The following is a 14,674-nucleotide window of genomic DNA, read 5'->3' as shown; positions in this document are numbered from 1 at the left end:
CATGCACCTAAAAAATCCTTTCTTTGGAATAAAAAACAAAAAAAGCACCCTCTTTCACTTCACCACTTTATTAATCCCCCAAACACCCCTCCAGGTCTGACATCCACACGAGGTCCCACGACGCTTTCAGCTCTGCTACATCGGAAGCTGACAGCGAGCAGCCATAGAGCACGACTGCTTACTGTGAGCTTTACGGAGCAACTGAAGTGAGTCGCGCTATCCGCGATGACGTCACTCAGGTTACCCACGGGCGGCCACAGCTGGATCCTCCAACTGTGACAGCAAGTCGCCAGAGTGACTGAAGTGAGCCGCGCAGTCAGCGGTGCCCTCACTCAGGTGATTTGCAGTCTCTGGTGGAGGACTCCTGCTGGCCGCGGGTAACCTGAGTGACGGCACCGCTGATTGCGCGGCTCACTTCAGTCACTCGGGCCGCGACACAGAGGGACAATGAAGTCTGGTGAAGTTCATCCAAATTCATTCTCATTGCGCAGCTCTGTCTCGCATCCAGCCATGCTCTATGGGGGTGTAGGAATGTAGTAGAGCCGAGTGGGCCGCACTGTCAAAAATGCATCCAAAATGCATTGAAAACGCATCCAAAATGCATGCGTTTTGGATGCATTTTTTTTGTAAAACGCAGTGTTTACAGTTGACAAAATTCTGCAGTTTGTCAAGCCAGAACACAGCGTGCGCACAAAGCCTTTGGAGACTGGGAGAGGGAGTGTGCTCCCTCTGCCACCCGAACAGCACAACATGATCACAGGATCCTGGTTGTTGCCATGGCAACCGGAGGTCAAATAATGATCTCCGGGTTTGCTAGCTACGATGTCGTATAAGACCATGCGTAGAGCATGGTCTAAGGGGAGTTCTGTCAGTGTAAGGCCTCGGCTCCACTTCCGTTTTACATGGACAAGTGCAATGCGATAAAACATCAGATTGCTCTCACACAAGTGTAAAACTGAGGCTATATCAATCTGCGTTACTTTTTTCATGCCATGTCGGCATGAGAAAAGAATCTCAGCATGCGGCATTTGGCAGTGCGTTTCGTCTCACATGCATCCATACAAGTCTATGGGTGCGTGTGTAACCACACGCTGCACTCTGATGTCATCCAAGTGCAATGTGATATGCACCCAGACAGGCAGTGGAGAAGAGGGAGAAATTACGCCTTCCCTCTCCTCCGCAGCTGTGATCCGATCGCAAGATTGGATCACAGTCACATGACATTCGGCTCTTGCTCACAGCAGAGTCTGAGCCAAGGGTCATTTTGCATGTTGCATCCGATGGTCTCATGTCAGAAGTAATATACAAGTTGAGCCGAGGCCTAACGCTGACAAAGTCTATAGCATTACCATGTATGTGCATAGCAATGTATTATACCAGCAATCAGACAATAAGTTAATGTCCCAAAGAGTAACTCAATAAAGTATAAAAAAAAGTATATATAAAAAGTAACAAAACAAATGAAAAAATAGTATGCCAATAAATAAATACAGTATATGTGTGAAAACAAAAATAAAAAAGTACACTTTTGTGGCACCTCAGGGGCTCTGCCAATGTGACATGGCACCTGCAAACCATAACGGCAAACTCTGAACTACTATATGGCTCTCCTTCCATTGTGATCTCTCCACTGTGCCGGAAAAGTAGTTCCTGATTACATGTAGGGTATTGGCACCCAGAGGAGAAACTACACAACAAACTATTGTCCATTTTATCCTAATAGCTCTTTTAAAAATTAAAAACTTGGGGCTAAACAAACATTTTAGTGGTAAAAAATAATGTTCACCTCCCAATGCTATCAAATTCTGTGAGGCACATGGGGTGTGAACATGCTCAATGCACCCCTAGACGACTTAATCTAGGGGTTTAGCTTGTAAGGGGGCCTCACATATGTGGAGGGTCTTCTTTTGCCTCATGTCAGGGGTTCTGAAAATGTGACCTGGCAGCCTAAAACCATTCCAGCAAAATGTGCACTCCAATATGGCTCTCCTCCCCCTCTGAGCTTTGCAATGTGCCTCAAATGTGGTTTTCGACTGCATATGGGGTATTTACATATTAAGAGGAATTTGTAGCTAATTATACCATTTTTTTTTCCCCCCTTATTATTAGTGGGGAGCAAACACTAAGATGCTCAAGTGCTCTGTACTTGAAACAAACAGCTCAGACGTGCTCGACTTGATAATGGAAATCAGTGAGAAATTTGTGTTTTTTCCGAAAGACTCAAAATTACTACAAATGTGATAGGGTCCGTCCCTAAAAAAAAAAAAAAAAAAAAAAAAAAGATTTTGTTGGAAAAATGAGACATTGTTGATTAAACTTTTAACCATTCAGACAGAGGTATAATAATGATGATGATCTCCTGGTCTAACCTCCTGCATGAGTCAATTTTAATAAGCAGAAAATTGCAAAGTTGCTTATATTTACAAGCAGTATCCTACAATACTCATTTATGAAGATGGAAATAACGCTTTAATAGAAGCTGTATCTAGTGCGCTCCCCTTTGTGAAATTTGCTCAGACGTTTTACGTTTTTAACCCTAGAACGCATACCTGGGGCCTTGCAGGCCAGCTAGGTCACTTGTTTTCTATGGTAGATTTCTATGGTTGCGTGTTCTAGGGTTAAATCTGCTTTTCCAAAGAGAATCTGTGGATTTGATGCTCTGCACCAGATAATCAAAGCTTCAACCCCTATACTGAAACTATAGAAAATCAACCGAGGACTTTGAGTCTATGAAGATTAAATAAAGCATATCAGCAGGGGCTGACAAGAGGAGAAAATCTTTTTAGTTAGTGTTTTCCTTTTTTATTAATCTGTCCCTCTGTTATTGCTCCTGGAAAGGTATAAATATATTTACAGCAGGTGTTGCCATTTCCCTTGTAAAAGCAGTGTGTTCCTTCATCATATGACCCTTTCATGTCTTTTGTTTTCTAGATGGTCCTGGTCAGGAGACTCTATTGCACTTTGCTGCAAGGCTTGGCCTCTGTGCATTGTCAAAGTTTTTTCTGCAACAACCAGGAGGGAGAACATCATTGTCCATTGCCAATAGTGAAGGAGCCACTCCTGTAACCCTGGCCTTGGAACGAGGCTTCCTGAAGTTGCACCGTGTTTTAACACAGTATGTGATATTACTTATATCTTTGCACTTTACACAAATGTATGGATAAATTTGTTTTGCTAAAATGAAGAATTTATATGAACCTATAGGGTTTTTACACATGTTGAATAGTTTGTTGCAGAAATGTATGCCCCATTCCTGTAGTTCTTGGCAGGGAAAAAGTAGTACTAAAACGCATGGGTATTTGAAACTGAAGTCGGGAAGGGGGGGGGGATACTGTAAGGCTATGTTCGCACAGGGCGTTTTTGGTCAGGTTTTTCCTGCAGCAAAACCTCAGATTTTGCCAGGAAATAACTTGCAGTTTTGCATTTCCTCATTGATTTGTATAGGTAAAAGATGTGACAAAGCACTGAAAGAATTGACATGCTCATTCTTTAAAGAACGCAGGAAAAACCAAGGGAATTGTCAAAATCGGAAGAAAACTGCAGGTGTTTTGTTTGTGTGTATCAGATTTCAGGACTCTCATATACTTTGCTAGGACTGTGAAGGCAGAGTTTTATTAGCACGGATTTGCATAAAACCAAGGCAAAAAATGCCCTGTGTGAACATTGCCACAAAAAAGCTTAAAATGTAGACATGCTGCAGATTTCTGCAAGGAGAAAATACTCAACGTGTGCACTAGACTTCAGGATTCTCATTGACTTTGCTGGCATCAGGATTTTCTTGTAGTTTTGTGACAACTGTAATCAGATTCTCATCAAAAAACGCGATAAAAACACAACGTGTGCACACAACCTTATGCTGCAAGCTTGTCCAGGTTCTGAGGTAGGAAACATGTCTGTCTATATCAGGGGTGGGGAACCTTTTAACTGCCGGGGGCCATTTGGAAATTTCTACCAACCTTCGGGGGCCGCACAAAATTATCAATGTGAAAATGACCCTGCTATATTTGGTCAAACAATTAATTAACTCACCCCCACTGTGGTGGCCGGAGCAGCTTCTCTTTGGTGCGGCTGTGATGTTTGATGATACTAATCATGTTGTTTCTCACAACTGCTTTTCCAGGTTGTCTCGGTCTGGAGCGCAGTCAACTCTTTGTCATAATAATATTTGGTAAATCATATTCATCACATGGGAGACGCTGGAGGCACATATAACACACAGGAGACACTGGAACTGCTCTATATACATTACAGGAGTCACTGAAGGCACATACATCACTGGAAGGGCTGGGGGCATATGCATCACATAGAAAACGCTGGGACTGACATATACACAACAGAAAGGAAATGCTGGGACTGCTGTATATACACATCACTGGAGACACTGGAGGCACATACATCACATGAGGAACTGGGGACATATATATGCTCCCAGCCCCTCCTGTGATATAAATGCCTACAGCCCCTCCTATGATGTAAATGCCCACAGCCCCTCCTGTGCTGTGTATGTCCCCAGTGTCTCCTGTGATGTATATGCCCCCAGCATCTCCAATGTGATATATAAGTCACAGGAGACGTTTGAGGCAAACAACACAAGATGGGGCTGGGAGGCATACACATACACATAACAGGAGACGCTGGGGGGCATACACAACGCAAGAGGGGCTGGGGGGCATACACAACGCAGGAGGGGTTGGGGGGGATTAAAAACGCAAGAGGGGCTGGGGACAAATACATCACTGAGGGGGGCGCATACATCACTGGTGGAACACAACACTGGGGGTGATACACAGCATTGGGAGGGAAAACAGCATTGGGGGGCTGCACACAGCACCTGCAGAGCTCTGACATTACTGGGGAGCCACAACCTGAGGTGATACACAATCATGGGTGAAGGACACAGCACTGATCGTTGCACACAACTCTTGGGGGAGGGTACACAAAGTACTGGACGGGGAGCAGAGTGCAGGCGCGCGCACACACAGCGCCGGAGACTGTGCAGGCCGGAGGGCAGAGGGACGGGCACACACCGCTGATCACGCTAGCACTGGACAGCGGGAGAGCCCATTGGTTCGCCCAACATAGTGCATGTGGTCATTTAAAGGGCCGGCGGCCCCAGCACTGCAGCATAAAAGGTCATGGCAGGCCGCATGCGGCCCGCGGGCCGGAGGTTCCCCATCCCTGGTCTATGCCAAGAAGAGAGAAAAACTTTGTGAAGTAATAAAGCACAATAGGGTCACTATCCAATGAAGGTTAAAGGGAACCTGTCAGCAGAAATTTCGTCCAAAACCTAAAAGATTCCCCCTCTGCAGCTCCTGGGCTGCATTCTAGAAAGGTCCCTGTTATTATTGTGCCCCATGTGAGACCAAAATAAAGACTTTATAAAGTGGTACCTTTTTGTATTCAGATACTGTAAATGTGACACGGGGGCGGGCTTTCTGGCGTCCTTTATTCCTGTATGCCGCCTCCCATCGCTCCTTTCCATAGCTGATGCACCGCCCACTGCTCCAGCCATCCCCGCGCATGCCCAGTGCCAGTCTCACGGGACTGAGCAGTGTGACCGCTGGTGACGTGTGCGCAGGCAAGTGATTATGGGCGGAGCTGTGATTGTTATCAGCAAGTACCCGCCCATAATCTCGTGAGCGCGCAAACCTCACCAGCGGTCACACTGTGCTCAGGGTAGATGCTAGACTGTATGGGCTGCTTCCAGGGATGACGTCCCTTTTGTCACATGATAGTATTTTGAACACGCCCCTATCACGTGACAAAAGGGACGTCATCCCTGGAAGCAGCCCATACAGTCTAGCATCTACCCTGAGCACAGTGTGACCGCTGAAGAGGTTTGCGCGCTCACGAGATTATGGGCGGGTACTTGCTGATAACAATCACAGCCCCGCCCATAATCACTTACCTGCGCACACGTCACCAGCGGTCACACTGCTCAGTCCCGTGAGACTGGCACTGGGCATGCGCGGGGATGGCTGGAGCAGTGGGCGGTGCATCAGCTATGGAAAGGAGCGATGGGGGGCGGCATACTGGACCAGGAGGCAGAATAACGGACGCCAGAAAGCCCGCCCCTGTGTCACATTTACAGTGTCTGAATACAAAAAGGTACCACTTTATAAAGTCTTTATTTTGGTCTCACATGGGGCACAATAATAACAGGAACCTTTCTAGAATGCAGCCCAGGAGCTGCAGAGGGGGAAGCTTTTAGGTTTTTGGCGAAATTTCTGCTGACAGGTTCCCTTTAATGAATAATACCATCGTGCACTCACCTTAGTAGGTTGTGTTCACACAACATGAAGACCGCTTCAATGTGTGTGGCTGCTGCAGATGCGTATGTGTGCAACAAGGTACAGTGTGGATCCAAAAAGTAGAGAGAGTGCTTGGTCTGCGCTGCCGTGGAATTTCGATGCTGCCTCGCTTCATAATGAGGCAAAATTATTTTTCCTGAAAAAGAAGTGACTTAGCTTCAAAATGCGTTGAATAAAACCAGCATTGTCCCCTTTGTGTCCTGGATCTTCTTGGCATTAGTTCTGCATAGCAGCGCAGACTGAGCACTTTCTCTACTTTCCTGCATGCCAATATGGGCACTGTAACAGTTATCTGACAGTTACTTGTCCTCTCTTTACTAGTGCTATCACACATTTTTGACAAGTTAAAATTGTGATTTTTGAGTGTGACACATGGAGCTCAATGTACACAGGATGCTGGGCATAGGTTGGATCCTCTAATATGTGGGTGGCTGTGCCTGTGTCCTGGTGCTCTGGTGACAATGAAAAGCAGGTGGTTGTGGGGGTTTATACCAGCATTACTGTTTTCACTGTCAGCTACGTGGTCAATAGTGTGCTCCTTGATGGTGGTGCAGGAAAAACAGGAGCGTTATGAGGCATGGTCAACAGTAACACAGATGAACTTTTTACCTATTCAGTATTCAAGAAGGTGCACAGCCATGATGGTGAGAATATACTTGGGTGATACAGCTCCACAGACAGGCAGATAGCTAATGGGTGCAAGGGTACAGTCAGATCTGAGGTGTGTGAACAGAGCCGCTCTTGTTGACCAAGCTGACACCACAGAGGCGGCTGCCTCTATCTTCTGGGGTATTGTTCCCCAGCAGACCCCATAGTTCCTGCTCCCTTGGACCTTCATGTATATTGGGCTCTCCTGTGTCCACAGCTTTGAGTTACGGGCAGGCCAAGGCGCTGTGCCTAAAGCATACCTCCCAACAGTCCCGCGGCTGACAGCTGTTGATTATTCATCGGCTCCTCCCCTCAGTGCAGTGAATAAATTAAATTAAATTCACATCTGCTTTGCTTTACCGGGATAGCCGGGACTCGAACTCGTGAACTCAGTGTCCATAAGCAGCAACTCTACCAGTGAAGCAGATTATTCATCGATGGATACATGGATAGATGGATACATGATGGATCCGTGCATAGATGGATACATGATGGATCCGTGGATAGATGGATACATGATGGATCCGTGAATAGCTGGATACATGGATACTTGATGGATATGTGGATAGATAGATACTGCATCTCTTTGTAGGTGAAGGAAAGAGTCATATTTATTTGTTTCCATAAAACTACTATAAAAAATGAGAAGAAAAAAATATATAAATATATTATATATTTATATAATGTGTTCTTTATTTTCATCACTCTGGATTCAAACCAGCAACCTTCAAACATGTGTCCAACAGCCCTCCTAGCTTTTCTAGCTGTTGTGCATTAGGAATAATGATATCAGAGGGAGGATTTTTTACAGATGAACCTACAATCCAGCCTCTGATTACACAGCAGATTACACAGAACATAGAGCTCCATTGTACAGATCAGCGTCTCTATGTTCTGCGTTCTAGAGGGAGAGGAACAGAGATTTTTTTTCTTCTTCTAATAAAATGACTAAAAATAATAAAAAATAGAATGTTTATTATTTTATAAAAAGTGTAATAAAATTACATCACAAATCGGCCAATAACATAGACATATTTGGTGTCCCTGTAATCGAACGACCCGAACAACACAGCGATCAGAGTGTTTATGTGGATCGGTAAATAGAGTAAAAAAAACCCCGTAATTTATTATTTTTCTTTATTACATCTTTATGGGTTTTAATAATGTATTGTTGAGGCCGTGTTCACAAATGGCGTAAACGCTGCATTTTTTCTGCAGGTGTTCGCACCACGAGTACAATAACATTATGATTATTGCATGTCTGCGGTATTTTTTATGCATTGTCCTGCTTATTAGATACATTTGATGCAGATGTTAATCCTTAAGCTTATAAAGAAAAAAAAACCCACCAAAACCGCACAGTTCAGCAGAGTCTTTAGACGAAAAAGGTGTGGAAATTTCATGCCTTCTGATCCACTTTGCTTGGACATTTAGTCCATGTTCATATGTAGTGTTAATTTATTTTTACTTTTCAGAGTCTTAAATCCTTTTTTGCCTGGTGACACTGTTACATATTTTTTTTGCCCCAAAAAATGTGCTAGGGCTTATGTTCCTAAGTTCCTGTGCTGGCCGGAAGCAATCAGTATCGCCGGATGTGGTTAGTTTGTGTGTGCGATCTAATGTGTGATTGGGTGTGCAATCTGATGTGTGCGTTCCACTGCAGGTCCTTGATGTGTTTCACTGCAGGTCCTCCCGTTTGGCGTCTGGTGAGTATGATTGCTGGGTCTTTTGTCTTTTCTCTTTTGAGAGTGTCAGCTTTCAACAATGAAGTGCCCTGGAGTAGTCTCTAACTTTTTTAGCTGCATGGACACTTCACTATTGAATCACTACTAGGGCTTATTTTCAGGGTAGGGCTTATATTTAAGCCTCATGCCAAAAATGCTGAAAATTCCCGCTAGGGCTTATTTTCAGGGTAGGTCCTATTTTCAGGGAAACACGATAGTACTAGTCACGTTCATTCTCCTATGTTTTGTGTCAATCCACATTGGTGGCTGTCCACATGTATATTCAATGCCAAACACAGCCAAGTCATATATCGGAAGGATTAGGACCCACACTCATAGCAGGACGCAGGTTGTGCACCCCAATTTCGCCTATACGCTTTTTTTTCAGAGCTGAGGATAAGCTATGACAATGTAAAGTGCTGCAGACTCTGTTGTTGTGACTAGATAATGATTATTATTTACATCTAGCTTTCCAGTTTTTGGAATCATTTTGTGTATATAATTTGCACTATCGCTGGCAGATCTCGGCTGCTTTTTCCGAGCTCAGCTATATGTAAATGTTCCATAGTTTCCTGGTATTTGAACTACCAGTACCGTCTTGTTTGCCCCGCCAGTGCCCATCTCTGAGTTTAGTGGTATTGTACCTGATTGTTTTGCAGATCACTTATTAGCTCTACTCCCTCCCTTGTGGGTGAAGCAGGAAATCTAAATTTTTTATGACAGCTGAAAGTTCACCTTAAGGCGTTATCGTACCATCATTTTTTGAGAGGAGAACTTTGTGGTATTTGGGTGGTAACGTACTATTAACGACATCCATCCTCCTGTGGTACAAGCATTTCTTATTGTGCATTCACCTGCGTTTGCTGCCTTCATATTGATGTGAGCTGATGATTATGTATAGCATCATTTTGATAGATTTTACAAAGATTACGTTTTGCTGTTTTTATTCAGCGCAATTGAGCAGAGAGGAAAAGATGAAAAATATTGTGGCCCGAGAATGGAGACGCTGCCCCAAGTGTCCTCTCATCTCCGTTGTCATCTTAAATTTTTCAGATGAAAAAATGACAGCTGAATGTAACTATGCCACATGCTTGGAAACATCCATACATTGACTTTTATTGTCTTGTTGTTTGTTTTCTTTTATTGTTAGGATCATGATAGCAATTGCTTAAACCTAATTTTAATGAAAAAGTTCCAAGACACTTACCCTATAAAAATCTATAGTGCCTTGTGAAAGTATTTGGCCCCCTTGAACTTTTCAACCTTTTCCCACATTTCAGGCCTCAAACATAAAGATAAAAAAATGAATGTTATGGTGAAGAATGAACAAGTGGGACACAATTGTGAAGTTGAACGAAATTTATTGCTTATTTTAAACGTTTTTAATAAATAACTGAAAATTGGGGCGTGCGATATTATTCATCCCCTTTAAGTTAATACTTTGTAGCGCCACCTTTTGCTGCGATTACAGCTGCAAGTCGCTTGGGGTATGTCTATCAGTTTTGCACATTGAGAGACTGAAATTCTTGCCCATTCTTCCTTTGCAAACAGCTTGAGCTGAGTGAGGTTGGATGGAGAGCATTTGTGAACAGCAGTTTTCAGCTCTTTCCACAGATTCTCAATTGGATTCAGGTCTGGACTTTGACTTGGCCATTCTAACACCTGGATACGTTTATTTGTGAACCATTCCGTTGTAGATTTTGTTTTGTTTGGGATCATTGTCTTGTTGGAAGACCAATCTCCGTCCCAGTCTCAGGTCTTTTGCAGACTCCAACAGGTTTTCTTCAAAAATGGTCCTGTATTTGGCTCCATCCATCTTCCCATCAATTTTAACCATCTTCCCTGTCCCTGCTGAAGAAAAGCAGGCCCAAACCATGATGCTGCCACCACCATGTTTGACAGTGGAGATGGTGTGTTCATGGTGATGAGCTGTGTTGCTTTTACGCCAAACATATCGTTTGGCATTGTGCCCAAATAGTTTGATTTTGGTTTCATCTGACCAGTGCAACTTCTTCCACGTCTTTGATGTGTCTCCCAGGTGGCTTGTGGCAAACCTTTAAACAACACTATTTATGGATATTTTGAGAAATGGCTTTCACCTTGCCACTCTCCCATAAAGGCCAGATTTGTGCAGAGTACGACTGATTGTTGTCCTATGGACAGACTTTCCCATCTCAGCTGTAGATCTCTGCAGTTCATCCAGAGTGATCATGGGCCTCTTGGCTGCATCTCTGATTAGTCTTCCCTTGTTTGAGATGAAAGTTAGGATGGATGGCCGGATCTTGGTAGATTTGCAGTGGTATGATACTCATTCCATTTCAATATGACCGCTTAAACAGTGATCCTTGGGATGTTTAAAGTTTTGGAAATTTTTTTGTAACCAAATTTGGCTTTAAACTTCTCCACAACAGTATCACGGACCTGCCTGTTGTGTTCTTTGGTCTTCATGATGCTCTCTGTGCTTTAAACAGAACACTGGCGCCTGTGATTAGTTCCAGTCGGCTGGCACGCTGCCACTCAGTATGGGGCACGTCTAACTGAAACCAATTACACCTGCCAGTGGACGGGGAAAGCAGTGAATATTCAATTAGAGTTTCTTGTCGGCTACGGAAGGAATGTGCCGCCATGACACAGCCTCGGTGAGTACACCACGCACACTCCTACCCCCCTATCCCTTCCACCAATGTGGCATCTCCGGATTCTGGTCCCCATAGACTTATATGGATACCGGATTTCGGAGCGGACCCAGGTTTCTTTTTTTTTATTTGGCAGGGACCCGCCGCTCCCGTTTATTTCCGAGTTCACCTAGCTCTTAGCCCAACACACATCAAAATCCACCATAGACTACCTCAAAAAGGCGCAAGCTGAAGGTTTTACAATGGCCCTCACAGTCCCCTGATCTGAATATCATTGACAATCTGTGGCTAGACCTCAAAAGAGCAGGACATGCAAGATGAGCCAGGAATCTTACAGAACTGGAAAACTTTTCCAAGAAAGAATGGATGAAAATCTCTTAAGAATTGAGAGACTCTTGGCTGGCTACAAAAAGCATTTACTAGCGGTTACTTGCCAAAGGGAGTGCTACTACTTACTAGCCATGCAGGGTGCTCAAACTTTTGCATCAGTCAATTTTCCATTTTTGTTAATTTAAAAATGTAAAAGATGAAAAAATCTTTTTGTCTAAAATACAAAGGAAAATTGTCATCTTTAACTTTACGCCTTTTAGAGATCATTTCATCTACTAGCTTAAGTGTTCACAATAACCGTAATGTTGACCAGGGGTGCCCAAACTTTTACATGCCATTGTATATAATATAGTGAAGGATTACCTAATAATACAAGCTGTATTTTATCTTGAATTTGCTGCTCAGTGTAATTTATTGCTGAACTTTGTGAAACTTTTCTGAATGAATGCGAGGAGCTCAGAGTGGGCCCGATGTCCTCCAGGCCTTTGTTTTCGTACCTGTTTCCATAGCTGCTCAGTATGTCTGAGCCTCCGGGAGAGGGCGAGAAGAGTTGCTATGGGAGTGACCTGTGTTGCCTTTTCAAAATACTGATTAAGACTATTAGGTTTTGGCTGGCTGGGATGCGATTGTCTCCGGCATGCACACACTTCTGCGCTTAAATCAACGAAACAGAAGGAAGTGTCATTCTAATGAAGATAAGATTGTTTAATGTCGGGAATATTTATTAGGCATGCATGATATGGCAGATGAATAGGATTATTACCAGTCTGTTATTGGGGAAATGGTTTCTTTCTGATCACTAAACTTAATAAAAAAAAAATTTGAATGATCGAATCATAATCCTGTGAACCCCTAAATTCCAGAATTGCGTAGTCAGAGATACAGCTGCAAAATCTACTGCACTGATCTCAATGGATGCATATTATAAATGAACAGGCTACATGGAAAATCCACACCAAATGTATGTTGCTGTAAGACCTCTTTTTGTAAGTGGAGCCTCTGTCCTAGAACGTTTGCTTTATTTTTAAAGGGGTTCTTCAGCTAGGAGATATTTTAAAAGGCATACAATGGTATAAGAACAATAAGGTCTTACCATACCAATCCCCATTGTCATGATCCAGGTCGGCTTTTCCCTGCTGCTGGGTACACCCAGCTCTGGCCTGGTCATGTCAGGGGTTAACTTCCCTTGCCTTGTTCTGGATACCAGGATGCTATATATTGCCTCTCCACCTATGGGTCAGTGCCAGTGATATTTGTGCCTTGCAACATGTATACTGGCTCTGGTGAGTGTTCCCGAACTGTCCTGCCTCCCTGCTACTGTGTCCTGAACTGTACCCTCCCCCGTTCGTCTTCCTTTCCCAGTCCCTGACTTCCCGCTCCTGTTTGTTTGTATTTCCCTTTGCATACCTGATCTCCCGGCTTCCGACTCGGTTCTTTTTTCTGACTTGATATTGATCCTCCCTTTGCAGTGACTCGACTTTCCTGGCTTGATCCTGTTTGACTACTCTATTGCCCCCTAGTGGCTTGCCTGTTAACTGTCTGCTGAAGTTACTCTGCTATACTTCAGCTGCCTTTTTGTTAGTGTTTCTTTGTCTCTCCTTCACTACTCTGCTGCCACCTAGTGGGGAATACACTGTACTATGTCTTATACTGTGTGCAGAATTATTAGGCAAATGAGTATTTTGATCACATGATACTTTTTGTACATGTTGTCCTACTCCAAGCTGTATAGGCTTAAGAGCAATGTAATGAGGAGGGGTGTGGTTTAATGACATCAACACCCTATATAAGGTGTGCTTAATTATTAGGCAACTTCCTTTCCTTTGGCAAAATGGGTCAGAAGAGAGATTTCACGGGCTCTGAAAAGTCCAAAATTGTGAGGAGTCTCGCAGAGGGATGCAGCAGTCTTGAAATTGCAAAACTTTTGAAGCGTGATCACCGAACAATCAAGCGTTTCATGGAAAATGGCAAACAGGGTCACGAAAAGCGTGTTGTGGGCAAAAAAGGCGCAAAATAACTGCCCATGAATTGAGGAAAATCAAGTGTGAAGTTGCCAAGATGCCATTTGCCACCAGTTTGGCCATATTTCAGAGCTGCAACATTACTGGAGTATCAAAAAGCACAAGGTGTGCCATAATCGGGGACATGGTCAAGGCAAGGAAGGCTGAAAAACGACCACCTTTGAACAAGAAGCAAGATAAGACGTCAAGACTGGGCCAAGAAATATCTTAAGACTGGTTTTTCAAAGATTTTATGGACTGATGAAATGAGTGACTCTTGATGGGCCAGAGGCTGGATCAGTAAAGGGCAGAGAGCTCCACTCCAACTCAGACACCAGCAAAGTGGAGGTGGGGTACTGGTATGGGCTGGTATCATCAAAGATGAAGTTGTGGGACCTTTTCGGGTTGAGGCTGGAGTGAAGCTCAACTCCCAGACCTACTGCCAGTTTCTGGAAGACAACTTCTTCAAGCAGTGGTACAGAAAGAAGTTGGTATCGTTCAAGAAAAACATGATTTTCATGCAGGACAATGCTCCATCACATGCATCCAACTACTCCACAGCGTGGCTGGCCAGTAAAGGTCTAAAAGATGAAAAAATAAGGACATGCCTCCCTTGTTCACCTGATCTGAACCCCATAGAGAACCTGTGGTCCCTCATAAAATGTAAGATCTACAGGGAGGGAAAACAGTACACCTCTGGCTCTCGGAACAGTGTCTGGGAGGCTGTGCTGGCTGCTGCACGCAATGTTGATCGTAAACAAATCAAGCAACTGACAGAATCTATGGATGGTAGGGTGTTGAGTGTCATCATAAAGAAAGGTGGCTATATTGGTCACTCATTTTTTGGGTTTTGTTTTTGCATGTCAGAAATGTTTATTTCTAAATTTTGTGCAGTTATCTTCCTTTACCTGGTGAAAATAAACAAGTGAGATGGGAATATATTTGGTTTTTATTAAATTGCCTAATAATTGTGCACAGTAATAGTTACCTGCACAAACAGATATCCTCCTAAGCCAAATCTAAAA

General features: G+C 43.7%; 1 protein-coding gene across 6 annotated transcripts in view; it reads left to right on the top strand.

Moving 5' to 3' along the window:
- Window positions 1–14,674, top strand: part of AKAP13 (A-kinase anchoring protein 13) — a 345,810-nt gene that overhangs the window by 167,537 nt on the left and 163,599 nt on the right. For all 6 annotated transcript variants that reach the window (XM_075345957.1, XM_075345960.1, XM_075345958.1 and 3 more), the window contains exon 5: window positions 2,932–3,115. In XM_075345957.1, the coding sequence (XP_075202072.1) occupies window positions 2,932–3,115 (184 nt within the window). The remainder of the gene's footprint in view (window positions 1–2,931; window positions 3,116–14,674) is intronic.

This window comes from Anomaloglossus baeobatrachus, chromosome 4, assembly GCF_048569485.1.
Source record: "Anomaloglossus baeobatrachus isolate aAnoBae1 chromosome 4, aAnoBae1.hap1, whole genome shotgun sequence".
In the NCBI taxonomy this organism is placed as follows: domain Eukaryota; kingdom Metazoa; phylum Chordata; class Amphibia; order Anura; family Aromobatidae; genus Anomaloglossus; species Anomaloglossus baeobatrachus.
This window is presented reverse-complemented; position numbering and strand designations above follow the sequence as displayed.